This window comes from Balaenoptera borealis (assembly GCF_965194805.1).
Source record: "Balaenoptera borealis genome assembly, chromosome: 11".
NCBI lineage: Eukaryota > Metazoa > Chordata > Mammalia > Artiodactyla > Balaenopteridae > Balaenoptera > Balaenoptera borealis.
The window spans coordinates 96729765-96757589 of record NC_138868.1 but is presented as its reverse complement, the minus strand read 5'-3'; the positions used below and the strand labels follow the sequence as shown (position 1 = coordinate 96757589).

The window sequence follows — 27825 nt, the reverse complement described above, 5'->3', positions numbered from 1 at the left end:
AAGGAGCAGTATTAAATGCTGTAGAAAAGTCAAATATGGTAAGGAATGCAACGTAACTTCTGGCTTTGAGACAAAGATGTTCTCAGTATTCTTAAAGAGAGCTGTTTCACTAGTGTAATAAGAATAGAAATCAGAATGTAATGGGGTGAGGTATGAGTGCATAAATGTTATATAATATAATAAATGAATTCTAAAGTATGTACAGATGTAGCAATTGAAAATAAGATAAATAAAAGTGATGGTGGGACTTCCCTGGTGGTGCAGTGGTTAAGACTCCACGCTCCCAATGCAGGGGGCCTGGGTTCCATCCCTGGTCAGGGAACTAGATCCCACATACATGCCACAACTAAGAGTTTGCATGCCACAACTAAGGAGCCTGCCTCTCGCAACTAAGGAGCCGGTGAGCCGCAACAAAGGAACCTGTCGGCTGCAACTAAGGAGCACACGTGCCGCAACTAAGGAGCACACGTGCCGCAACTAAGGAGCACACGTGCCGCAACTAAGGAGCCAGCAAGCTGCAACCATGGAGCCCGCCTGCTGCAGCTAAGGCCCGGCACAACCAAATAAATAATAAAATAAATATTTTTTTAAAAAAGTGATGGTAACAGAGTTAAGAGTATCTTCTCTCCAAAGAACAAATATAAAACTAGACAAAATTGTTAGAAACACCCATTTAGGGCTCTGAAAATGAACCAGTAGCAAACATCAAATTGAGAAGCTTAATTCATGAAAATCTTTTGAACTTGTAGTAGGAACAGTGGGAGTCTTTGGCTTTCTTGCCTGAGCCCCTACATCCTGCACCTCTTCCCCAGGGGGAAACGTAATGTAATCCAAGGCTGGGCTGGCCTTAAAACTAGCATCTTTGTTGCCAGAGGCAGCTGACTTGATTTGCAATGAAAGACAAAAAAACCCATGCCCAGTTGTGTTGTCATCAGTAAAAATAGTAATTTTGGTAGGAAATGAATGTAGAAGGCTCAAAGCCTTGCTAGCTAGAGGTTGTGGTCTTGCTAGAGGTGAGCAGCAGAATGGCCGACAAGCCAGAAATCTAGTAAGGAGACCTTGTTAATTAGAGAACCACAGCAGGGTAAGATAAGTTCTCCATTCATCTCTGGCTTACTGGGGGAGTGGCCTCTATTAGGAAGTTCTGAGACAGCCCAGCAAAGTTTAAAGCTGAGGCTGACTTTGAAACTTTCTGAACTTTGAGTGGACTCCTGAATCCACCAGTAGATTTGTCCACAGAAGGTGAAAGGTCTGCTGGCTTGACTACTAAATGATGTAGACATAGGGATGACCTCAAGGAAGCCATGCTAAAAAATAAAAATAAAAAGAAGAATTTTTTTAAAAATTAGCAGAGATATCAATGGCTACATACCACAGAGCAACAGATGCTCAAATTATTTCTAAGAGGGTTACTAACAACAAAACAAAACAAAGAAGAGCAGCACCAACAGCAGTCCTCAGGGGAGAAAAATAATAATCCACAATTAGTTAAATATATTATCTATAATACCCAGCTTTATAAAAAGCACTTTGAGGGGAGTGGGAATTGACTGAAGGCAGTAAAAAAGTACAAACTTCCAGGTATAGGTAAGTAGCAGAGGTGTAATGTACAACATGATAAATATAATGAACATAGCTGTATGGTGTATATGAAAGCTGTTCAGAGAGTAAATCCTAAGAGTTCTCATCACAAGAAAAAAGATTTTTTCTATTTCTTTTATTTTATATCTATAGGAGATGATGGATGTTCATTAAAATTATTGTGGTCATCATTTCATGATGTATGTAAGTCAAATCATTATACTGTACACCTTAAACTTATACAGTGCTGTATGTCAATTATATCTCGATAAAACTGGAAGAAAAACAAAAACCCGGGAACATGTGATCCAAAATCAGGAGGAAAAGTAGTCAATAGAAACTTTCTCTCAGTGAGTCTAGATGTTGTTTTTAGCAAAAACTTCTGGCAATTATTATAAATTTGTTCAAACAAAAGAAATCATGTCTAAATAACAAACAGAAAATATGATAACAATGACTTAACAAATAAGGAATCTCAATAAGGAAATAGAAACTATAAAAAAGAACAAAATGGAAATTCCAGAGTTGAAAAGCACAATAACTGAGATGAAAAATTCACTAAATGAGTTCAAGAGCAGATTTGAGGTGGCAGGAAAAAAACCCAAAAAACACCAATAAACCTGAAGATTATTTCTATCAATAGAAATAATCCTATCTGAAGAACAGAGAGAAGACCATTGAAGAAAAATAATCAAAGCCTTACAGACCTATGGAACGAGGTCAAGTATACCAACATATTTATAATGGGAATTCCAGAAGGAAAGAGGAGAGAGAAAGGGACAGAAAAAAATACTTGAAGAAATAATGGCCAAGGACTTCTAAAATGTATTATAAAACATCGATTTACGGTATCAAGAAGCTCGTTGAATCTCAAGTAGGATAATTACAAAGAGATCTGCATCTACACACATCATTGTCAATTTGCGAAAAGAAAAAGAGAATCTTGAAGCAGCGAGAGAAAAATGACTCACCACATACAGGGTAACAACAATATGATTTATAGCTGGGTTCTCATCAGAAAAAAATGGAAGCAGTGGATTGACATGTTTAAAATGCTGAAATTAAAAAAAAAAAAAAGCAGCTGTGAACCATAAATTTTGTATCTAGTAAAACTATCCTTTAAAAGGAAGGCAAAATAAAGTCATTCCCAAATAACTAAAGACTGAGAGAGTTTCTTATATAGGCAGACCTGCTTGCTATATAAGCCGTTCTAAAGGAAATGCTCAGGCTGAAAGGAAGTGACACGAAATGGTAACTCATGTCCATAGGAGGAAATGAAGAAAATCAGAAGAGATGAATGTATAGGAAATAAAAGAGTATACAAATATACTTTTCCCCCTTTTATTCTCTTAATTTCTTTAAAAGACATAAAATGACTTAACAAAGTAACCATAACACTCTATTTCTGGATTTCTATCGGAGATTGATGTAAAGTATCTAAAGGAAGGTTGAGGAAATGGAGTTATATTGGAATAATGTTGCTATATTTTACCTGAATCAAGTCAGCATTAATTTGAAGTAGATTGTGATAAATTAAGATGCATATTATAATCCCTAGAGCGACTACTGAGATAAAAATCAGCACCCTACTTTGAAGGCCAGTGGTATAAATAACTCTTGAGGAAGTTGGCTATAATGGGAAGGAATGAGAGAGTTGGTAAATTCTGGGGCATTGTTTGCATGTGTATTTTCTTTTTTTATATATTTGACTTAAACCTATAGTTTATGTTGAGGGGAAAGAAGAGTGGAACCAGAGGAAATGTAGGTGGAAGGGAGAGAGTGAAATTTAGTGGAGCATTCCTCAAGGAGATACAAGGGGATACGTTTTAGTGCATCGGTGAGGGATTCGTTTTGTGTGAGAAGAGAAGAAGTGGGTAGAGATAGAGTTGAAGGCTGGTAAATTTGCTGAAGTATTTGTGTGAGACTGATGTCTGGGGGATTAAGGTTTAGAATCTGAGTACCTAATAACTAATTTCTGAGAAGTAAGAAAACCATCTGTATGCTGAGATGTGAGATCTTGGAATAGCAACTAAAGGAAATGAAGGAGGTAGATGACAGGAGGCAAGTCGAAGGACTGATAGGCAGTGTGGACGGGCTGGCAGTTGTTGATCTTAACTTTGTTGTGGCTTGTTTTATGGGTTGTTTGTTAGCAGTTCTTGGCAGCTGAGATATAGGAGTGAAGAACAGAGACAGTTGGTTTGGTACAGAGTTTTGCTAGGTTATTTGAAGTGATGAGTAATGATTCTTGGAAGTTTCTGCTCTAGGTGTAAATGTTATTAGCTAGGAACTTTATCCCAGTGTCATTGGCTAATTAAGACGCAAAACTGCTTTGGATAGTAGTTGGCTGCTAATTCCAAACTCAGTTTCGGATTTGCTGAAAGAGTTGTAGCAGTCTTAACTTTAGTGGCAGTCACACCATGTCTGGAATATTATCTTCAGTTTTGAGTACTATATTGTACAAAGGACATCATCAACAGGCCTGTGATAAAGATGGGGAGCTCTGTTTGCAGCTGTTGGAATAAGGAGTAGGTTAGAGAAGTCTTGATGGAGGAAGTAAAGGTTGAACAGAGTTTTCAAGTATGAGAAGTTTGCTGAGTAGAAATGACCTTTCCAGAGGGATAACATATGTAAAGACTCTAAAGCATGAAACAACTTTGTGTATTCACAGGACTAGAACTAGTTTCTTAGAGGGTTAAGTGATAGGCTGGTTTTCAGATTATTCCACAAGTTCTAAGGGTTCTTTGGAAATGTCTAGGATGCCATCTCTGAGGAGGAAGATGTGTGAGGCAGGGCTAAAGAGTCATGCTTTCCTCACGAATGCATTCAACCAACCCCCACTTTTCGCTCATATTCAACAGGAGCATCTCTGCTTTTATACCCAATATGCCTATTGGATTTCCACATAAGAGTTCATTTAAGTAAATAAGTCTGTGGCCACTAAAAGTTTCTTCCACTATGAGATGATCGTGAGCAATGGGAGGGCTTTAAGCAAGGGCCAGAACACAGTCCGACTTGTTTAAGAAAGGGTATTTTGTTGGCAATATAAAGATACATTTGAGGGGAATGAGTCTGGGAGAGCACTTAGGAGGTTACTGCAGTAAGACAGATGAGGGCTGAGAATTGTCTGATGAGTAGTGGCCCTGGGGATGGAGAAATGGATTGTGGATATAGTTAAAGCAACATTGTTAGTGGTTAAGAATATGGATAGAGTCAGACTGCTGTGATTCAAATCCTAATTCCTCCACTTACTGCCTTTGTAATTGTGGGCAAACTTTTTAATCTCACTGCCTCAGTGTTCTCCTCTTTTAAAAGGAAGATAATAATAATAATAGTAGTAATAAGGATGATGATGAAGACACCACTTATCTCAAAGGGTTGGTGTGAGGATTATGTGAGTGTAAAGTGCTTAGTCAGTGTAAAGATTGTACAACTTGTCCATAGCAGCATTATGTACCAGGCAATATTCTAAACATTTTTATTCTTTAAAAAAACTTTAAAAAAACTGAGATATAATTAACATGACATAAAGTCATGTGCAGTAGAAGATGAGAGACAGTTGGCAAAGAAATTCAGGCCACTAACAATAAAGTAATTAATGTGTGGGTCATTGGGCTTAGGCTGAAAGGGATATAGGGCAAATGAGACCAGGATGAATGATCTTAAATAGGAGGAATTTTAAAAGCTAGAGATCTAGATGCAGTTGAAAAGCAAGTGTGTTGGGCATAAGAGGATCAAAGAGATAAAAGTCTGAAAGTGCACCCAATATTGTAGCCACTGTGTGCATTTGAAATGTAGATAGCGCAACTGAGGAACTGAATTTTGAATTGAATTTACATTTACGTTTAAAAACTGAAGCAGTTTTAGGACAACTGAGAGAGTTAGCCAACTACAAAGTTGAACACAGCTCCCAACAGCACCCTCATTCCTGGCACCAACTGCAAGTTCAGGAATTTCCCAATACCACCCTCACCTTTGATAATTTGCTAAAAGTACTCACAGAATTCACTGAAACCTATTATACTCACAGTTACAGTTTATTACAAGGAAAGGATACAGATTAAGATCACCTAAGGGAAGAAGCGCAGAGTCCATGAGAAGTACCAGACATGGAGCTTTTGTTTTCCACTCCCCATGGAATGTCTTACTCTCCTGGTGTTGATGTGTGACAGTATGCACAGAGTATTGCCCATAGGGAAGCTCACCTGAGCCTCTGTGTTCAGAGTTTTTATTTTATATAGGCATGAATGATTGATTGATTGAATGCCCACATGGTTGATTTCTGTCTCCAGGCCAACTGATACTACATGACCCAAAGCTGCCACCCTAAGTCACATTGTTGGTCTTCTAGTGTGGCCAGCCTCCATCCTAAGACTATGTGGGTATGGCCAGTCCCATGCTAAATCATATTGTTAGACTATCTGGTATGACCAGACAAAGACACTCCCATCAGGCACAACATTCCAAAGGCCCAGAGATGACCTCCTGGAAGCCAAGGAGTAAGGCCAGACCTTCACTTCGAGCAAGGCCAGTTCTTTACTACACACAGTGTAAAACATTTTTCCATAAAACCCAACTCTTATTTTGGTAAAATTACATTTCACCTTGACTATAGACAATTTAGTGTCTGAAATGTGATATGCTGTAAATGTAAAATACACACTGGAGTTTGAAGACTTAGTATGAAAAAAAGAAGGTAATGTCTCATTGCTAATATTTATGCTGTTTACATGTTGCAGTGATTATATTCTTAATGTGATTATATTTTTGATGTATTGAGTTAAAATAAATTCTTAAAATTAATTTCAAAATGAGTAATTTTTTTAATGTGACTACTAGAAAACCTTAAGTTATATAAATGGCTCACATTTTATTTCTATTCAACATTGCTGATATAGAAGTTTATATTAAGAGAGAGGGGAGTATGCTATCGAAGTTCAGAATTTCAAAGGTAGAAAAGTGTCAAGCAGAGACAAGTTCAAAATGTGGCCATAGGAAAGTTGCTGAACTTTGGTGGAGTTATAGGTCACTGGAGATAAAGAAGGTTCAAGTAATCATGAAGTTAAATTGTCAAATAGATTATCCTCAAGGCTATGCATATTGCCTAAGTGACTGGCAGACTCTGGGTGGAGCAGTGAACTGTGAAATGGGTTTCACTGTCTTTGATAAATGTGAAGGCAAGAGAGGCAGAAAGGGGTTTACCAGGTACCCTAGCATGTCCCATGGTAGTCTGAAGCTAGTGGGGACTCAGATGAGTTTACATTACTTCCTAATCTCTTGTAGAATACTGTCCTTTTTTTCTTCACAAGGTCTATAAAGGGATTGTCCTCAGAGGAATTGGTTGCAAGGCTGATTATCTGTAGGATGTGTCAGAACACAAGATACAAAAGCCCAGCTATCCTTCTTTGCTTTATTAATTGCTACTCAACGTTCATGACCCTTCTCAAATGTTATGCTTTCTGTGAACTCTGCCCTGATTGTGCTTGAGAGTTATTGCCTTTTTCCTTCTTCCTTTTTTTTTAAAAAATTTATTTATTTATTTTTGGCTGTGTTGGGTCTTCGTTTCTGTGCGAGGGCTTTCTCTAGTTGCGGCGAGCGGGGCCACTCTTCATTGCGGTGTGCGGGCCTCTCACTGTTGCGGCCTCTCTTGTTGTGGAGCACAGACTCCAGACGCGCAGGCTCAGTAGTTGTGGCTCACGGGCCTAGTTGCTCCGCAGCATGTGGGATCTTCCCACACCACGGCTCGAACCCGTGTCCCCTGCATTGGCAGGCGGATTCTCAACCACTGCGCCACCAGGGAAGCCCTTCCTTCTTCCTTTGAGCATACCTCTACTATAGCACTATTTGCAGTTAAGTTTTTTTCTTTTGTATTTCTGTGTCATTTACTGGCACTAGACTGAGTAATTTAGACAATAGTCCCTTGACTGATCCCTTTTTCTTCTGGTGGTTCTTTTGCCAGATCCTCCTCGTCTTCCTGACATCTAAACTTTGGAGTGCTGCTTGGTGCAGTCCTTGGACCTCTTTTCTTCTATGCACATCTACTCCCTAATTGATTTTTATGGCCCATGAAACTGCTGACCTCCAAATTTTATTTATTTATTTTAAAAAATATTTATTTGTTTGTTTGTTTGTTTAGTCTGTGCCAGGTCTTAGTTGTGGCACACGGGATCTTTAGTTGTGGCATGTGGGATCTTTTTTTTTAGTTGCATCATGCGGACTTCTTAGTTGCAACATGCTAACTCTTAATTGCGGCATGCATGCGGGGTCTAGTTCCCCAACCAGGGATCAAACCCAGGCCCCCTGCATTGGGAGTACGGATTCTCACCCACTGGACCACCAGGGAAGTCCCATGGCTTCCAAATTTTAACTCTCCAGTCTGACCTGTCCTCTGAACTCTAGGTTTATATACCCAGCTGTTTACTTGACATCTCCCCTTGGATGTCTAATGGATGTCACAGTCTTAACATATGTAGACTGAACTCTTGATTTGCATTCACCAACTTTTTCTTTTCACCAGTCTCTCCTGTCTCAATAGTGGCAACTCTGTGCATCCAGTTGCTCACACCAGAAACTTCTATAGAGTCATACTTAATTTCTCTTTTGCTTTCATACCTCGGGCCAGATCCATCAGTAAACCTGGGTGACTCTACCATCAGAATATATGCTGACCCTGGTCATTTACCACCACCTCCACCAATACCAATCTGACCGAAGTCATAGGTATCTCTTGCTAGGGTTACGGCAATAGCCTTTAACCAGGCTCCCTGAGCTTGCCCTGATGCCTCTATTGCAGGGAGAGTGATTCTTTTAAAATGAAAGTGGAATCTTCCCACTCCGCTTTCTACTTCTATTGACTTTCTCATCTGTTTGGAATAAATGCATAGTCTGTAAACCTCTATGTTATCTGGTTTCCAGCTACCTCTCTGACCTTAGCACCTAGTACTCTCCCCCCGTTTCATATTGGCACCTCTTTCTTGTTCATTAAACTCTGGATATGTTCCCACTTTAAGGCCTTGACATTTTCCATTTCTTCTTCCTGAAATACTCTTTCCCCAGATATCCACATGGCTCTCTCTTCCATTTCCTTCAGGTCTCTTATCAAATGTTACCTTATTAGAGAGGTCTTTGCCTGCCATGCTGTCTGAAATCTCATTCTTCCTATTGGCCCACTACTCTGTATTTCCTTCCTTGCTTTATTTTTCTTCTTGGTCCTTATCACCAACTGACATTTATTTATTTGTTTGTTTGTTTGTTTGCTTATTGTCTCATCTCACTAAAATATAAGCCTCATAAGAGTAAGGACTTTGTAACTTTTGAGCGTTGCTAATAAATCTCTAGTACTTAGAAAAGTGCCTGCAGAGAATACATGCTCAGTAAATATTTATTGATCAGTTGAATGAAAGACTAACTGAATGAAAGAATGTCACTAGACTGTAGATTGCGACATTTGAATCTTATTCATCTGTGTCTTCACTAATGCAGTGTCTAACATATAGTAGGCACTCAGTATATTTATTTCATTGTATCACAGTGAAGTATAACCAAGTCAAGCATGGAATTTTCATGTTATTCCGTAACATATTTTAGTTAAATGAGTTTTTGACATGGGAGGAAAACACCTTTTTGTTTTCTGGATAACTGCAGAGAAAGACATTAAAGATTATGAATTCTAAGCAATGTAATAGGCTTCAATAAATGATTATTGAATGAGCATTTATTACTCATTCAATTGATTTATTGAAATGATTATTTGACACTGTATTATAAAGGGGCAGCCATGACAGTGTGGGTCTGTTTAATTTTATAAACAGAATTGAGAAACTGGTTAGTTCTGTAAACCACTAAACTCATAATTTAAAACTTCCACAGTATGATTTCTTTAGATATATATCCCCAAACTTCCTGTTTGAGACTATGAAGTCATAAATCCAGCACTTTATCAAGAAAAGTTTCCTGAATACCAGGCAGAACTCATGAGCATTTAAAATAAATTATTAACTTAACAGTACTGTGTTGAAGTGTGTATGATTTATTATGGACATTCTCAGTGCCTTAAAAATGACATTTCCTAAAGGTGTCAACATGTATGGAACCCAGAACTTCTCGCAAAGCCATTTATTTATGCTATGGGACCCTCAGACTCACAGAGCAGAGAATGGGAAAGACTAAATTGTGTAACCATCCTGTACCAGATATTGTGTTAAGTGTTACATATGTTATCTTTCAACCTCCTAAATGTTTGAGAACACTATCACATTTGTTTATTTGAACACACTACTGTGTTTTGGGTGGTGGTTTTGTTGTTGTTTTAACATGCTTTTCTTATTTAATCCTCATGACATTCTATATATTTTTATAACTAAAATACTGTTTTCTCACTAAATTATTTACTCCCTTTGGCTACAAAAACTAGCTGTTTTCTAAGGCTTTACTGACAGAAGCAAATAACTGTATCACTGAATTTCATTCAGTCATCCTAAATTAAAACAATTTACTTCCGTCTCCTTCCCTAATTAATTTCCTGTTCATTATTCTTCATTTTTTGGTTTTATTTTCTCAGTATCAGACATGACTTTAGCATTTATGTTTGTAACCTGCCCAAGGTATATGAGGAAGCCACCTGTGCTTAGTGCTTAGAAACTTACAGTTTGATGACCTCACTTTACTGCCAGATATCTATTCATGGTTGTCGTCTGACCATCCTGTCAGTTCTATCATGACATAAAAATAAATGCCCCAGAGAATGAGCAAAAGGAATATTTTTACCTGGCTCCTATATTAATATTTTTTTCTGAGGGTTTTCTGAACTGGTTTTTTTTTTTTTTTAAATGAAAATGAAGTCTTTGGAAAATGAAGTCTTTTCTGACAAAGCAAAACTTCTAGAAAAATAAAGATATTTTAGTCATAATATTTTAAAATATTTGACTTATATAAAGATATTTTTAGCTCATTTTTTGGAATTAGTGCATTTTATTTCAGTGTGCCTTCAAACTTTGATATCCTGAAGATATTTTCTGGGCTGGTGTCTGTGTGTGTGTGCATGTGGGGTAGGGAGGGGGAGAGGGAGAGAGAGAGAGAGAGAGAGAGAGAGAGAGAGAGAGGGAAAGACTTTGTTTTTTTAAAAAAAACTGTGGTAAAATACACATAACATAAAATTTACTGTTGTAACCGTTTTTAAGTATATAGTTCAGTGGTGTTAATTATATTTGCATTATCACCACCATCCATCTACAGAACTCTTTTCATCTTGCAAAACTGAAACTCTGTACCCACTAAATAACAACTCCCCATTTACCTTTCTCCCATCCTTTGGCAACTACCATTCTATGTTCTGTCTCTGAGTTTGACTACTCTAGGTACCTCATATAAGTGAAATCATACAGTATTTGTCCTGTTGCGACTGGCTTATTTTACTTAGCATAAAGTCCTCAAGGTTCATCCATGTTGTTGCACGTGTCAGAATTTCCTTCTTTTTTAAAGCTGAGTAATATTCCCCTGTATGTACATACTACATTTTTTAATCCATCTGTGGATGGATAGATACATGGGTTGTTTCTACCTTTTGGCTATTGCACGTAATGCTGTTATGAAAATAGGTGTGCAAATGATAGATTCCATTTTTAAAAACTTCTTTTTATAGGCATTTTCAAATATATGTAAGAGGAAAGAAAATAGTATAATAAACTGTGATGTACTCATCTCCTAGTTTTGATAGTTATCAATATTTTGCTGGTTTTGTTTCATCCTTTCCCCCAACTTTTTTTTGGTTAAAAGTATTTTAAAGCAAATCAAGAAATCATATCATTTCACATATAAATACTTAATATTTCCTCTTGCATATAAGGATTTTTAAAAACTTAACAATAATATTTATTTCAAGGTCACTAATCCTGTCTTTTGCTGTGCCAGCTGTTGAATCTATCCAATAAGTTCTCAATTTCGGGTGTTTTGCCATTTTAGAATATGTTTATAAATTATATATTTTTTATTTTTTTATTTGTTTAAAATTTATTTATTTTATTTATTTATTTTTGGCTGCGTTGGGTCTTCATTGCTGCGCACGGGCTTTCTCTAGTTGCGGCAAGTGGGGGCTACTCTTCGTCGTGGTGCGCAGGCTTCTCATTGCGGTGGCTTCTCTTGTTGTGGAGCACGGGCTCTAGCCACATGGGCTTCAGTAGTTGCAGCACGTGGGCTCAGTAGTTGTGGCTCTCGGGCTCTAGAGCGTAGGCTCAGTAGTTGTGGTGCACGGGCTTAGTTGCTCTGTGGCATGTGACATCTTCCCGGACCAGGGCTCGAACCTGTGTTCCCTGCATTGGCAGGCGGATTCTTAACCACTGCGCCACCAGGGGAGTCCCTATAAGTTATATATATTTTAGAGACTGATTCTCCTTTGACATGTTCCATCTTATCGTTTTTGTACATCATTCCCTGTGTTTTCTTTAACGTATTAATCACAGTCGTTTTTGAAGTCCTTGCCTGCTAACTCCAATATCCAAGTCATCTTTGGTTCTGCTTCTGTTGACGTTAAACTCGTGATTATTGGTCATTTTTCCTACTTCTTCCCATGTCTAGTAATTTTTTTATTGTATACTGGGTATTAAGAGTGACACGTTATAAAGACTCTGGATTATGTTATCTTCTACAGTGTTGAGTTTGTTCTGGCAGGAGGTTGAATTATGATGGATCAACTTGATCATGCTGAGGCTGATTAGTTTTAGGCATTGTTATGTTGGTTATGTTTTAGTTTTGCCCTTACTCCCATGGCACAGCCCTTACTCCCAGGGTGTTGTCCTCTGGGCTCTCCACTGAGTATGTAGAATATTCACCAAGGTCTTGCCTTGTAAGCTGTATCTGAACGCCAGCATCCCATGTGCACTGTATAATCTCTAAAATTTTCTCTTTAGCTTTCATCCTCCCAGCAACTTTTTAATGCTAGGCCTTTTATAGTCTTGCTTTTGCTCATATGCAGTTTGAGAGTTGGCCAAGACCTCATCAGAATTTCTTTTGTAACTTTTGATGTTCCTCCTCTGCTTCTCTCTCCTTCTCTGTTTTCCTGCCACCCAAATTCTAACTGCCTTACCAGCCCCTAACTCTGATCTGTTTTCATAGGTTGTGGTTTGGGGTGAATATGGGGCGCAACTCTTGTGCTTTCTTTCTCTGAAGAATCATAGCCTTTTGTTGGTTATTGCCCAATGTCTGCAAACAGTCCAAATTTTATAGTTGGTTAAAGTGGGAGAGTAAATCCAGTATCAGCTAATCCTTCATAATCAACTAAAGTCTATAATACCATTCTTAAACCCAACAAAATTAACTAACAGGCAGGCCATGTTTCGTAGCTTTCTCCAGTTGTCTCAAAACATCTATTTATAGTTTATTCATATCATGATGCAACGAAGTCCAGACATCCAGAGTTGATAAGTATCTTAAATTTTTTATGCTTTATAACAACCCCTTCTCTCTCCTGCCATCACACACGTTTTTTTTTTTTTTTTTTTTTCTATGACATTTATTTGTTGAAGAAACTGGATCATCTTGTAAAATTTCCCACATTCTGGATTTGTATCCTTATTGCATCATTCAGCATGTTGTCTCTGGCTCACTATTTCTTGTAAAGTGGTTTGGTTAAATAAGGGTCACCTTGGTGGGGTCGGGAGAGGAATACATCATAGTCTAACTGTTGCATCATTTCAGGATTTGTATAATGTCTGATTTTACCACTTTTAGTGATGTATAAAGTTTCATAAAGTTTTTATAAAGTTTCTCATCCACTTTTGATCAAATGTGTTAGCCACTCTTATTATTTAGTTGCCTAATAAATACATTCCTTCATTAGAAGTTGCAAAATGGTGATTTTTTAATTCTCTCATTCTTTCTGCATTTATTAGCTCTAATTCTTCTGTAAAGAACTTTGCCTATAAACAATTTAGAAACTACAATAAAGGCAAAATAAATGCTTGATTCTTTTTCATTATGTATTAAATATCAGAATAATGAACTGGTACCCTAGCAATCACCAGTGGTGACCAATGAAGTTGATTTTGTTTATTTTGTAATATCATTATGAACTTACAGATTTTAACATGTTTGAAGTGTTTCAGTCCATTGAGTTATTACTCTTTTGATGCTCAAATTACTCCACTTAGTTCACGGAAGCCTCTTTAAGTTGACTCCTGTGTTCTTTTGACATGATCCCAATAGTCTTTTTTTTTAAAGTTATGTGTTTGCACATAGCTTGCTTTCTTTCTTTTTTTAAAAATTAATTAATTTATTTTTGGCTACCTTGGGTCTTTGTTGCTGCACGTGGGCTTTCTCTAGTTGCGGCGATCGGGGGCTACTCTTCGTTGCGGTGCGCAGCCTTCTCATTGCGGTGGCTTCTCTAGTTGTGGAGCACGGGCTCTAGGCGTGCAGGCTCAGTAGTTGTGGCTCGCAGGCTCTAGACCGCAGGCTCAGTAGTTGTGGCGCATGGGCTTAGTTGCGCTGAGGCACGTGGGATCTTCCCGGACCAGGGCTCGAACCCGTGTCCCCTGCATTGGTAGGCGGATTCTTAACCACTGTGCCACCAGGGAAGTCCCTGATCCCAATAGTCTTTAATAGCTTTCTTGCTTTTAGGTAAGATGTTCCAGGCTTATCTTGAACACTTCCTGTCCCAGACCTGGAATCAAACATTTCTCCTGGGAGCTCTGGTTCCTTCAGCCTGTCCCCTAGGGATGCTTATATTACTACTGGGTTGTCATTGCTTAGAGGCCTGTTTAGGGCACAGAGGTAGCAAATGTGTGGTTTTTTTAGAGAGAAAAGTAAAATACAAGTTTGTACTAACATTCCAATTGAAATTTAAGATTTCAGTGTTTCTACTTCCTGAATATTATGTATTTACGTCTCATTTCTCTTATGCTGAAAATTTGTGGTTTCAAATGACTTTAACGTAATTACATATTTAATATGAGAGTGAGGGCAAGACTGACTCAAAGTAATACCAATATTATTACAAATATTAAAGAGACTACTGGTTCTTTTTGTCCTCAGGATATAGCCCATTAGAGATGCATAGGCAAAATACTGCGTTCAATTGTCACTTAAAAAAATTATTTTCTGGTTATGTCACAACTTAACTCAGAGTTACGTTCTTTTTTTTTTCCAATTTGCTTTCAATTTTTAGAAATTTTTCTTCTCTTTGACTCAATTCTGAATTGTGTAAGTTATTTAAGACATTACATGTTTTCAGGACTAAAACTATAAAAAAAGGGTACGTTCAGGAAATTCTAGCTTCCACCCCTTTTCCATTCCCTTATAAGTAACCATTTTGAGAAGTTTCTCACTTAATATTACTTCCTTTAGAAAATATAAATTAAATATACACACATACACCCACATACATATTTGTATTTCCTCTTCCTTACTGCACAAATGGAAGCACACTACCCATATTTTCCTTTACCTTACAGGATTCGTGGATGGAAACCCATCCATGGACTAAGAATCCCTGGTCTAGAGAGGGAGATCCACATGTTAAGAAACAACTGTAATACAGTTGTTCACTGATGTTACAGAGGTGTATAGGCTAAATGCCATTAGATAAAAATTATGGACCAGTTCTTCTAGAGTAGATGAGTAGGTTAGGGAAAGCTTCAGAGAAAGAATGAGCTGGATTTGGAACCTGCAGATTATACTAGGAATCAGGGAAGAATCTCTGTATTACAAAATTAGCTAACCCACCTTTGCTAGTATATTGGTGTAGCACGAGAAACATTTGCACTATATCTGAGAAGTCTGAATAACATTCTTGAAAGGCCTTTAAGAATATACGAGATCCTATTTCATAGGCTACCTGGGCTTATACTTAGTCTAGAAGTATTTTTTTAAGAAACTATAAGAAAACAAATCCTCCTTTATACATTAATGTAAACAGACTTTGTATCAAAAGAATAGCATTTTTTTTAATAAAGCCTTAACATAAACCATGCTTAGTTTACAAACTTTGTTAGTGGCAAGATGAAGAGTAAAAAAATACGTGTATAGTCTTTCCTCTGATGGATATTCCCTGAGTTAATCTGTAATTATTAAGCATCCGTCACATGCAAAGCTCTTTTGTATGAGTAAGAAGGCATAGGAAAAAAATAGAAATAGTTCTAGCTTAAAACTTTTAGAACTAAAGCATATCTTGTGACTGTAAGTGAATCAGAAAGAAATTGTGTTTTCTCAGAACCCTGTAGGAAAAAGTTTAATATTTGGGATAGTAGAAAAAAGTAATAGTGGACATTTTGTTTTTATGCCTGCAAGAATACTCAGTAATGAGTAACTCCAAATAATTCTGTATCTTGGTTGCAGTGGTAGTTCCACAAATCTATACATGTGATAAAATGACATAGGAGTATACACATAATTCTACCCATGTCAAGTTCTGGGTTTTGATATTGTTCTATAATTATGTAAGATTTAACTATTGGGGGAAACTGGGTGAAGGGTACATGGGATCTCTCTGTACTATCTCTGCAGCTTCCTGTGAATCTGTAATTATTTCAAAAGAAAAAAGTTAAAAAAAAAAAAAGACTTCTTATTTTGGCTGTCATTTTGAGAGTAGATCGCAGTGAGCCAAGGGCAGAATCAGGGATACTGGTTAGGAGTTTATTCTAAGGTTACTGCAGTAAACCAGGAGGGAGATAATGGCTATTGGACTAGGTTGGTGGCACTAGAGTGGGGTGGGGATAAGGGTGAGGAATAGTTGAATTCTGGATGTATTTTGACAGCAGAGTTTATAAAATCTGCTGATGGATTGGATGTGGGGTGTGGGAGAAAGAGAATGAAAGACGACAGCAAGGTTTTTGGCCTGGACCACTGGAAGGATGAAGAAAAGAGATGGAAACCAGCAGCAGCAACAAGTAAAGAAGCCTGGTATGAGGTAGTTGGAATCTTGGCAAGGAAAACCAAATAACAAGCCCTATTCCTCTAGTCCTTGGCAGCTTGGGGCCTCCGAGGGTTAGGGACAGTGTGACATTTGAGTGCACTCTTGTTAACCTTCTCCCAGGAAGCTGAGCTGAGTTATCTTGGCCTCGCCCTGACTCTTTTGGAAAGAAGCATTTGTTTGATAAACAGAAAGTCGTTTCCATGAGTGTAGAAAGAAGAAATGATAGAACTGAGTGGCAAAGCGAAGAACTGCTAGCTGTGGTTAGCTTGGAATTGGCAGAAATCTTTCCAGGTAGCCGCCTAAGCTTAGCACATGAGCCGCCTTTTCCCCATTCTAGACTGGGTTATTTCTTCATCATGAAAAATGAAAAGTTTCTGCCCTGTTGCTTGACCTGCTATCAGGGTATGTTCATTTTCAGCTAGTGTTTTGGATCTTAGAAGTTGTAGACCTAGCAGACAAATGGAGACACTGTCTGTTTATAGTGGAAAAGTGACTTATTTTAAGAAATGTTGGCTTCCCACCGCTACCCCATTAGTGGCATGCCTCTGACACTCCAGCAAGGCTGGTCTAGGGACGTTAAGACTGCCTTATGTGTATTTTTGCTCTTTGAAAGGTTAGAATCTAACTGTACCACAAGATATTTCTTCCTGAGTCAGATTGGGACAAAATTACAAACAGTGAATTCTGAAGCAAACTTTATAAATGTTGGTGCTCTAATACTTTTGAAACTTCAGAATTCATTCCCTCCGCTTCTAATAATATACTCCTCATGAGGTATATAAATCCCTTAGTGTCACTAACTACTTTTGATTTTGTAAGGAAGAACAGATAAAAAAAGATTACAGAAATCCAGTGCCAAGTTATTTATGGTGATTGGAAAGTGAGAAAGAGAACTTAGACTCCTTACTTTTTTCTTTTTTTGTTGTTGTTTTGTTTTGTTTTTATTTCACAGGCTCCTTACTTTTGATAAGAGCTTGAAAACAGGAGAACCGTTTTCTCCTTTTAATTGAGAGTCACCTCATCCTTGTCTGGATTGAAATGGTTGAAGCTGTCTGTGATAGAGAAAAACTTTAAATTTGCCGCAGAGGTATAATGGCAACTAAATAGAGTAGTAGTTAATTGATGGTGAAAAGGGACTTACTGTGATGGATTGAAGATTGTCTAGACTCAGGGGTGTGGGTGGGGGGCTGGGGTCATGGTTGCAGGATGGGGTGTTTGGGACTGGAGGTATGGGTGGTATCTCACCCAGTATTTCGGAGAACTAGCTCACTAAACTGTCCAGAAGAAGCAGAACAACTCTTTAGAGTTCCTTGCAAGTGGGTTTATCCTGACAAGTTGCAGAATGTGTTTTACTTTGAATGTTGAGTGGCTCAGGAGCTATTTGTTTCATTTGCCTTCTGAAATTACCCCAGTGTGTATTCAAATGCTGTGACTTTGTGTTAAGTTGAGGCTGGGCTACTACTGCTCTGGGTTTCTTCGCTGAAAGTTAAGTGTCATATTTGAACTTGAAGAATTTTTGCTGCCTGCCTATGGAGCACACATGAACATAAAGCAGCTATTTGTCAGCAGGCAGCTGAAAGGCAATTTCAGCAGGGACCAAAAACCACTGCAGGCTGCTGGTTTCCTGGCACACCCACTAGACCCTGTAGGTTTACACTGAAAGCAAACTAACAGGGGCTGGAGGCGGGGGGTGGTGGTGGTGGTAATAAGATGGGCAAAAATAAAAGCAGAGGCTAAAGTCTGAATGACATTGAGCCAGTATGAAGGTCCTGTATATGGGGAAGAGCACAACGTTCCCAAAGAAGAGAGAACTTAAACATCAAACACAATGGCTAGTAAGAAACATCTGACGTTTGCAGACAACACATTTTTTAAAAAAGTAAATTGTGTATCTTCTTTATATTCATAGCTATAGGGATACTGTAGGTATCTTTAGGGAAAGTACTATATAGTTCAGCCATTTTACCCAGTGTGCTATCACAAATACCTTGTAACCAGAACCGTGTAACAGTACAATTGGTGTATGATAATAATCACTTTCAAACACTACAGAATCCTGAACAAAGATCCTTATGATCTATTAACCAAATGCTGAAATAGTATTTGTGTAGTAATGAGTGGACCTTTTTAAAAAATAGCTTTTTAAATGTCTTTGAAAGTTAAAATTATGTCATATATGATAACTCTTAGTCAAAGTACAAGTTTATTCCCAAATATGCTATTCTTTCTTTGGCCATAGCATGTAACAGAATTTATTTCTGTTTAGCAGATCAAGAGGTGGCAATATTGGCAGTATAAATGATTCATCCAAGGACAACCAATGTGTCATTGTAGAGATAAAACAGAACTAGGCTGCGTTCCACCAGCTCCTGGCCTATGTAACATTTTTGAGAACTTTCCAATCATTTTAGGAAAACAAAGTACTTAGAAAATACAAAGAGGTTTTTTTAATAAAAGAAAATCACTTATTTTGGAAATTGCTAAATTAATCATTCTGTTGTATTTAAGAAGCTCTTTGATGTGTTCTGGTAATTAGTATTTACTGCCAGATGAATGTCTCCTGGGCATTTTAATTAATGGGTGGCTTGGCCAAATGAGCTTCTGATGGTAAACCTTCATAAGGGTTTATTTTTGTGTTTCTCAAGAATAGCTGTCTCTTCAAAGCTCTTTAATTACACAAGGTTTCGCAGCTAAAGCACATTATTAGAATAATTAGGCCTTGGGTTAAGAGAAATAGTGGGTCAAAGGAGCAGGTACTGTTAGAGAGAATGGCCTCTTCAAGTGGAGCATGGTGTCCACATCTGATGGACGTCCAGTTCTTCAACAGCTTGTATTCACTCCCTGTCCCTAGTTGGGGACCTTGTGTTGTTTGAAGTTCTTTTGACGGATCTCACCAGAAGCCTAAACATACCAGAGTGTGAGCTCATTTATCACCACCTCTAAACTCCTGTAGAAAGCTGTATCCTAGTCCTTCTAACATCTAAGTTTAAAGACTTCTTATTTTCTCTTTCTTTCTACCAAATTGGTGATCTTGGCCATAATAATGATTGTTTTTGAGGGAAATGCTTCAAAGATCTTATGTGTGGGTCATTGATAACTCTAACAATTATAACAACTCCTTTGAGGGGTCTTTCTTAATAATTCAAATAAACTACTTATAACATTGTTCTTAAAATTACTATAGTATTTGGTCTCCAAAGTTTAATGTCCGTTGTGGTCAGAATGTAGTTTGAATTATTTGAAAATCTGATATGTAGATGGATTGTCATTTTGCCCCCTTCTTCAAACCACCCCCCCTCCATTTCTTGTCCTAAGCTCTTAATCTTGTCAGTCATTACTGGTGCATATGTTTTATCTCAAAGTTCTTCTTTGTGATGAAGAAAAGATATACCTGACTGGTCCCATGGGGGATGGAGATGGTGCCAAAACAATTGGGTAGTATTACTGAAACTACTATTAAAAAACAAAAAATAATACACTTATATTGTCTAATTTTCCACTTTCCCACTATCTCAGGATGCTTATGATGGCAAATGTGTCTTTTTTCCAGCTAGATCAGTTGATTTAAGGATAGTGCTGATGAGCTATTACAGATTTCAAGCAGAGCAAACTGTGTCACTGACATTTCTAATCCCATCAGCTGTCATGATCTGTATATGTTGTTAGATGGAGAACTGGGTTAAGGATATGTATGTCATTGGTTCAATATAAACCTACTTCCACTATTAGAAAAAAGTTATAGGACTTATGACATTGATTATATGTCAATCAATTCCTTTGTAAATATAGAGGATACCCTGATTTATAGAATTACAAAGTTTATCCCATGTAAATTCTTTTGTTGTACCTTAGTTAGTGACGTAGCCAATGAAATTATTTCATTTAAAGTGGTAGAAACTTCACTTGGTTTTCTATTGATGTTATCTGTAAAAATTAACATAGTTTTAAAAATATTTGGTAAGCACAATAAATGCAAATGTAAAGATGCAGGCATATTACTGTGCCTTCCAGAGAACAGTCACCAAATAAGTACATTTTTATGTCAAATTGTAAACCTTTGAGAAAGCAGAAGAGATATTAACCTAAACAGAATCCTATATAAAGCAGGTTTTCCCCTCTCAGCAATGACTAATTTCTGTCTATTCTTTCCTAAAATGATTGATAATTGTGACTCTGCTTTTTGACTCACCCTTTAGCACAGGAAATATTGCTGATACTTATCTTCATGTTCATGTTTGCTGTGTATATGTAATCTTTTGCAACGGAGATTATGAACAGGAAGGTGTTGAGTGTTACGATCCTTGAAGAAAACCATTACGTGCATCCCTCACAGCTCTTCCTTCCTTATGGTCGGGCGAGTGTATTCTTATCCATATGTATGTGTAATGGGATTTATACTTAACGAAGTTTGGGTGCTCATTACTAATGAATTTTTATAGATACAAATCAGGACTGTAAGTGTATTGTTTTCCATTTGTTTGTTTTACTTCTTTGACTCATTCATTTGCTGGGCCTGCTTGCATCACTCCTTCTGTCTACCTTTTGAAATTATACCCCTGTCCCAAAACAAGACCTGATGGTGTTCTTCTTCACTGCAGACCACCTGGTGGCCCATGGCAGAATGGCAGAAAAGGAGGCCCGTCGGAAGTTCAAACAGATTGTCGCAGCTGTCTATTTTTGTCACTGTCGGAATATTGTTCATCGTGATCTAAAAGCTGAAAATTTGCTACTGGATGCCAATCTGAATATCAAAATAGCAGGTGAGAAGTATGCTGAGGATGTGAAATAGGAGTGAAGCAGCTTTTCCTTCAAGGTTCTTAAAGCAAGGGATTATCTGTTTCATCTATTCAGAAAGAAGTATTATGAAAAGGATTTTTGTGTGTGTGTGGCTTGAAAATTAATAAGCTTTCAAAATACATTGATGCTATTTTTTCATGTAGTTTGGGATGCATCTAGCTTGGGAAGAAAGAAGAAAAAGTAATTTTTAAATAAGGAATAAAATATAGAATAAAGTAGTAAAAAAAAAACAACTGATAAAATTGTGTGCCTTCTCACCTTCACTTGAGAAGGTTGATTTGTGTCACTGCTGATATAGAGCATGCTTATTCTTAAGACTGTGGTTTTATGATCATTTAAGAAGAATAGATCTTACAGTGGTTTAAAGGCAGTCCGTCTCTTTTTATCCTCAAATTTCATTCATCTGCTCATCTGACAGTGCCTACAAAAGCACTTTTCACTGCCTCACTCTACTCATACTTCAATTTTAGTAAACTGTCAGCATTTGCCTAACCAATGCAAGCTCACCACCTATTGATAGAAGAAAGTGACTGCAGTTTATATAGAAACTATAAATATGAAAATAAACCATTTTTGTTTTTCTGACAATTTTTGGTATTGCATTGTATGTCCCTCGTCTTCCAGATAAAAAAGGACTGGAATCTCATATAGAAAACAGAACTTTAGCTAGAATATAACTGTCTTGAAAAGCCTAGGTAAGAAGCAATTCTGAAGATTTCCCTCCTTAACTGGGTGGGAATTGAGAGTTCAAATTTATATTATATTATATTATAGGTCAAAGTACCTATGTGTACCCTTGTAGGTTGTTGATTCTTCTGACAGTTTCTTTTGTGTACATATCTCTGCTCACTTTCCAGGCTCTACTTTTACATCCTCGGAATGTCACCTAGCCTTTTGTTTATCTGAGTTGGGCTGATTAGAACTTTTACAGTTGTAAGCTCTTTGAGTTCTGTATTTGCTCAATACACAGTAGACAGGAATTAGATGCTTTCTTTATCTTACACGAAATCATGTTTTTCCTTTGCCCTTACGTCTGTTTTATATTCTCTAAAGCTCTCTAGATGCTGACAGTTCTCAGAAGGGTGGGTAGGGTGGAAAGGCCTGACAATTTCAAACCCTCTTTTGTAATTATTCATTGTAGTTTCAATTAAATTAATGGTAATAACACCTACTAAGCTTCACAATCCTTAAAAGTATAATCAAATGTTGTGTTAATTATCTATTGTTGCTGTAGCAAATTACCACACACTTAGTGGCATGAAACAATACAAGTTTATCTTATAGTTCTGGAGGTCAGAAATCTGAAATGAATCCTGTGGGGCTGAAACCAAGGTATTGGTGGAACTGGTTCCATCTGGAGGCTTTGGAGGATTCATATCCTTGCCTTTTTCAGCTCATGGAGGCCTCCTGCATTCCTTGGCTCCATCCCTTACATCACACTTCCACCTCCTGTTTCCATTGTCACATCTCCCACTCCTAATCTGATCCTCTTACTTCCCTCTTGTAAGGACCCTTGTGATTACATTGGGCCCTCCTGGATGAACCAGGATGGTCTCTCCAGCTCAAGATCCTTAACCTAACCACATCTGCAAAAGAAGGTAACACATCCACAAGTTCCATGGATTAGGACAAGGATGTCTTTGAAGGGCTGTTATTCAACCTACCACAAATGTTACTGTAGGGTTCTTTGGATTTTTGATTAGGGTAGTGGGTTAAAGGAAGGCCCTCTTTTTCTGCTACAGTCTTATTCTACCTTCACTGACCAAAGACTAAGAAAAACATTTTTATGCTTCCTTGTTCTTGATTTTGAACTTAGAATCATTTTGATTTAGTTAAGGGAAATTTGTATGGCTTTTAGTTTTTGCATTGAGAAGCCAAGTTTAAAAAGCAGGGGTTGATGATAATTGAATTTAGAAACTCTACTGACAAATATTTGGGTAAGGAGATTTTTAAATACTTTTCTTTGTTAATAGTTAAAAACAAACCCATGCAGTCACAATATGAGTCTCTACCTGTTGGGGTGTAATTACAGACTCCTAGGGGTGCTGACAGCCAGCCTTGGGCTCTCTGTGTATTAATACATATACTTTGGCAAGATTTTTATTTCATTAACCTAAAGTCTGCATTTTTATTACTTGTTTTCAGAGCAAAGCAAAGAATAAATGAGCACCTCTAGTTTTGTGCTCTGCTACAGTATCTGACATTGTCTTTGTTTGCATTCTTTCCTGCATGCTATCATTACTCAGTTTCTCAGTCATTGCCTGAACTTCCCTTCCTACACATAAATTGGATAGAATACCCGTTTCTCATCAGCCAGGCCTTCTTTGAACTTAATGGACCAGTGGGAGAAACGCTTCTAGTTGCAGCTGACTACAGCATGACTAATTTTAGAGAGGTAGGTTGGATGGTTCTGATGGGATAAGTTCAGATAAGTAATGAAATCAACTTTTTATTCTGAAAGCTGAAAGTAACTTTCAGATCCCTGATCTTTTCAGTAGTCTTTTTGATGAATTATTATAAATCTCAGTAAGAAAGAACTACTGTATATGAAAGAAACACATGAGAGAGAAAAGAGGGGTTTTTTGTTTTATTTAAAATATTGTTAGTCTTAAGCACCTCATTTTAAAAATCATCATATATGTTATAGTAGCAAATTAACTTGGAATTAATAAAAATTCAGATCAGGAAATTTAAGGAATTCATGTTTTCCTTATCCAATATTTGCCTAGTGGTTTTGATGAAAAGATTATGCATCCTGTTCAAAAGTAGATGAATAAGTTGTTCTGGGGATGTCTGTGCTTACAGGAATTTATGTTTACTTTTTGTATGAAGTAATGTGACAATTTACATGTAATACTTGGTACTACTATAAAAATCTAGCTATTATAAAAACCCATGTTAGCCCTCTTCAAGTGAATATGTGTTCCCAGGACACGAGAGATAATTTCAGTTACAGATATTAAAAGATTAAACATCATTCCATTGTTTAAGAGTTTTTGTGATTAAATTCTTACCTATGAATTTTTGTTCTAGTGCTAGTTCTAGAGAGAATGAAGCCCAGGTGAATACTTTGTTTTTTTTTTTCTGGTTTTAGTGCTTTCTTCTTAATGCTGGTCACAAACCTATCTTCTGTAGAATTATTTGAAAGATGTTTCTATCATTAGTAATCCAGCATAAGCATTGATTGTTTTCAGAATAAAGAATTTTATTTCTGAAAGGCAGAGTTGCCAAGTCTGGAACGAAGAATTTGTAGTGGCTATCTATAATCTTCACTGTTCTTAACAAAGGCTTTTTGCTCCGGTATCATGGAACAGAAAAAAGAAGGCTAAGAACATGACTCCCACCCTCAAGAATTTACAGTCTATTTGGGCAACAAGTGCTTAGAGCTTTGAAAAGTTAAATAACACCAAAATTATGCTTTACATCTATAAAAAGTACTTTGCAAGGCATTTTCACGTATATCATTTAATTTCAACATACTTGGCATGCAAATATGTCTTGTTTAGAAAACACTAGAGTTTCCAAAACACCTTTAACTTGCTAAAAGTTTGAATTTCTTATAAAGAGCACTCATGCAAATCGCTTTCATGTAGAGAGTTCAGCGCTGGGAAAAGAATAGGATTCTTGGTCTCTAACCTTTCACTTTGTGCCTCAGATGTGTGAGGATCCACAAAGGAGCAGATTCGGGATGGGGGAGGCACAACATGGCTCTCTCAGCACATCGATTGTATCCCTGGGTGACAGCATGGCCAACAGCTACCAAATTGCAGTTTGATACAATAGGAGAGATGTTACAGAGCACATCATGATTCATTATCACGTCAATCGTATAGTCCAGTTACCACAGGAGTTCAGAGGATGGAGAAAGCACTTTAGTTTGCAGAATTTCATTAGATTACAAATGCCTCAGGGACTGTAAGCATATCCCATTTATCGTACCTGTTCTATAGTAGGTGCTCGATAACTTTGTTGATCTGAACTTTACACAGTGGTGATAAGGACAGAAACACCCTTTTGAGAATATAGCGCTTGAGGTGAGTCTTAAAGGATGAATAGAATTCTTTAAGGATAGGTGTCAAGGAGAGAATGCCAGTAGGATTAGTCAGTAAGCAAATGTTAGTAAAGCACCTGCTGTGTGCAGACACTGGGAATACAGCAGCAGATAAAATAGTCCCTTGGAACTAACATTCTGATGGGGAAAGATAGACAGTAAGCACATGAACAAGCTCTCGTAAGGGCTGTGAAAATGGTAATATCGAGTAGCCTGATAGAATGACTTGTGGGAGGGTAACCAGGATGGTCAGAGCCTTCCAAACAGAAGGAAGAGCAAGGCAAAGGCCTGCGAGAGGCGAATTCAACATATTTAGGGGGTAAGAGAAAGTTTAGCATGGCTGAGGATAGTAAATAAGGCCGGGGGTGGAAAGATGGGATGAGAGAGCTGGCAAGGGCCAGTTCACGTGGGGCCCTGTGCACATGGTGAGGATTTGGGGCTTTATTTTGGTTACAGTGGGAAGCTGAGTTGGAGAAGCATGAGCAGCAGTAGAATGCACACAGCATATCTGCAGAAAAGCTTGGTGAGAGGGAAGGATCGAGGAGGGGAGTCAGGCCTGAGAAGGCAGGAAGGGGAGGTATTTATACTAAATTGTGAAATTGTTTGAATGCCAGGCTAAATAAATCAGATTCAGGGTGGATAAGGAAAAAAGGGCGGGAGTAGGGAGAGGGGACAGGAAAGCAATAGGAAGATCAGTTAAAAGGCTGTGAAATGGTAAAATCCTGCATACAGGTGGAGGTAGTGGATGTGGGAAGGAAGAAAAGGGCAACAAATACAAGAGATGTGAGCAGAGCAGGAATTTCTGGGACTGGGTAATGAGTCACATCTCTGGGCCAGGAAGAGGGAACTTCCAGTCGGAGATGTGTTTAGAAATAGAGAAATCAGATTTTCTTATTGATGGATTATATTAAGCTATCAAACTGGTGTTGACTTATTTTTAATGGTTGATGCACTGCTATTTAAAAGGAATTTTAATTCTTGTCCTTAAAAATTAACTAGAGAAATTTCTGTATTTATAAAAGATTGCCTAAATGTAGCTGGCTTACTCCCTGAAGCAAAGTTATTTGAAATACTCAGACGTTATGAGAATGTTTTGAAAATTGTGGAAACTTTTTTTTTTTTTAACCTAAGGAAGTTGGAAACTTTTTTCTTTAAATGTCGACTCCCAGAATGGTCTCCATGAGATGGTTTCCACTCCGGTGTTATTGTTTTAGTTGGCAATCAGTAGACAGCAAAGATCTGAAGTTCAGCTCCAGCAAAGCCAACATTTTGGAAAGAATTTCCACAGTGCATGGATTTAAGGTACTGTGGAAATTTTTGACCTTTAATGCAGTGAGATCTAGACTACTTCATTTTTTAAAAGTGAGAAACTAAAACATTTCATAAGTCTATTGACCTTTCACCTCCAGTATGAATATACTAAGATACAGTCATATCTGTATCGCAAAACAAAGGTTGGAAACCTTGGATTTCTGAGACCCCTTCCATAGTCTGGTGATTGAGAATGTCCCTGACAGGTCACAAAAAGTAGTTACGAATATTCATCGTGTCAATCCCAAATTTTATGTCATGATCCTAACACCCTTTGTTTAGGTAGTCTTTCAGTACACCTCCCTGGTTGATGGGTAGTAAATTGAGACCCAGAGAGGCCACGTGACTTTCCCAAATTTGGGTCCTAGTAGAGCCTAGGAATCATAACGCCTCACCCTTGTGCTCTCACCCTGAAATGGTATAGGACCCTCAACTATCAGGGGCTAAGGAACTTTAATGTATATTGACCCTTGGGAAAATGGAGTTTGGAAAATTCTCTCTTCTGAATCCTATTCCTAAGACTGGAGCTTTTACAAATGAAAAATTAATGTACCTTCATTAAAAAGGCATTTCAGGTACACATAGTTGACACACATGACACATGAAAAAATGCTCAACATCGCTAATTATTAGAGAAACGCAAATCAAAACTGCAATGAGGTACCACCTCACACCAGTCAGAATGGCCATCATTAAAAAGTCTGCAGATAACCAATGCTGGAGAGGATGTGGAGAAAAGGGAACCCTCCCACACTGTTGGTGGGAATGTAAATTGGTGCAGCCACTATGGAGAACAGTATGGAGGTTCCTCAGAAAACTAAAAATAGAGTTACCATATGATCCAGCAACCTTACTCCTGGGCTTACATCCGGACAAAACTATAATTCGAAAAGATACATGCACCCCACAGGACAGGAATAAAGGCACAGACATAGAGAATGGACTTGAGGACATGGGGAGGGGGAAGGGTAAGCTGGGACGAAGTGAGAGAGTGGCATGGACATATATACGCTACCAAATGTAAAATAGATAGCTAGTGGGAAGCAGCCGCATGGCACAGGGAGATCAGCTCGGTGCTTTGTGTCCACCTAGAGGAGTGGGATAGGGAGGGTGGGAGGGAGACGCAAGAGGGAGGAGATATAGGGATATATGTATATGTATAGCTGATTCACTTTGTTATACAGCA

General features: G+C 37.8%; 1 protein-coding gene across 9 annotated transcripts in view; it reads left to right on the top strand.

Moving 5' to 3' along the window:
• SIK3 (SIK family kinase 3) overlaps positions 1-27825 on the top strand; it is a 247155-nt gene that overhangs the window by 150570 nt on the left and 68760 nt on the right. For all 9 annotated transcript variants that reach the window (XM_082339743.1, XM_082339742.1, XM_082339746.1 and 6 more), the window contains exon 4: positions 21079-21240. In XM_082339743.1, the coding sequence (XP_082195869.1) occupies positions 21079-21240 (162 nt within the window). The remainder of the gene's footprint in view (positions 1-21078; positions 21241-27825) is intronic.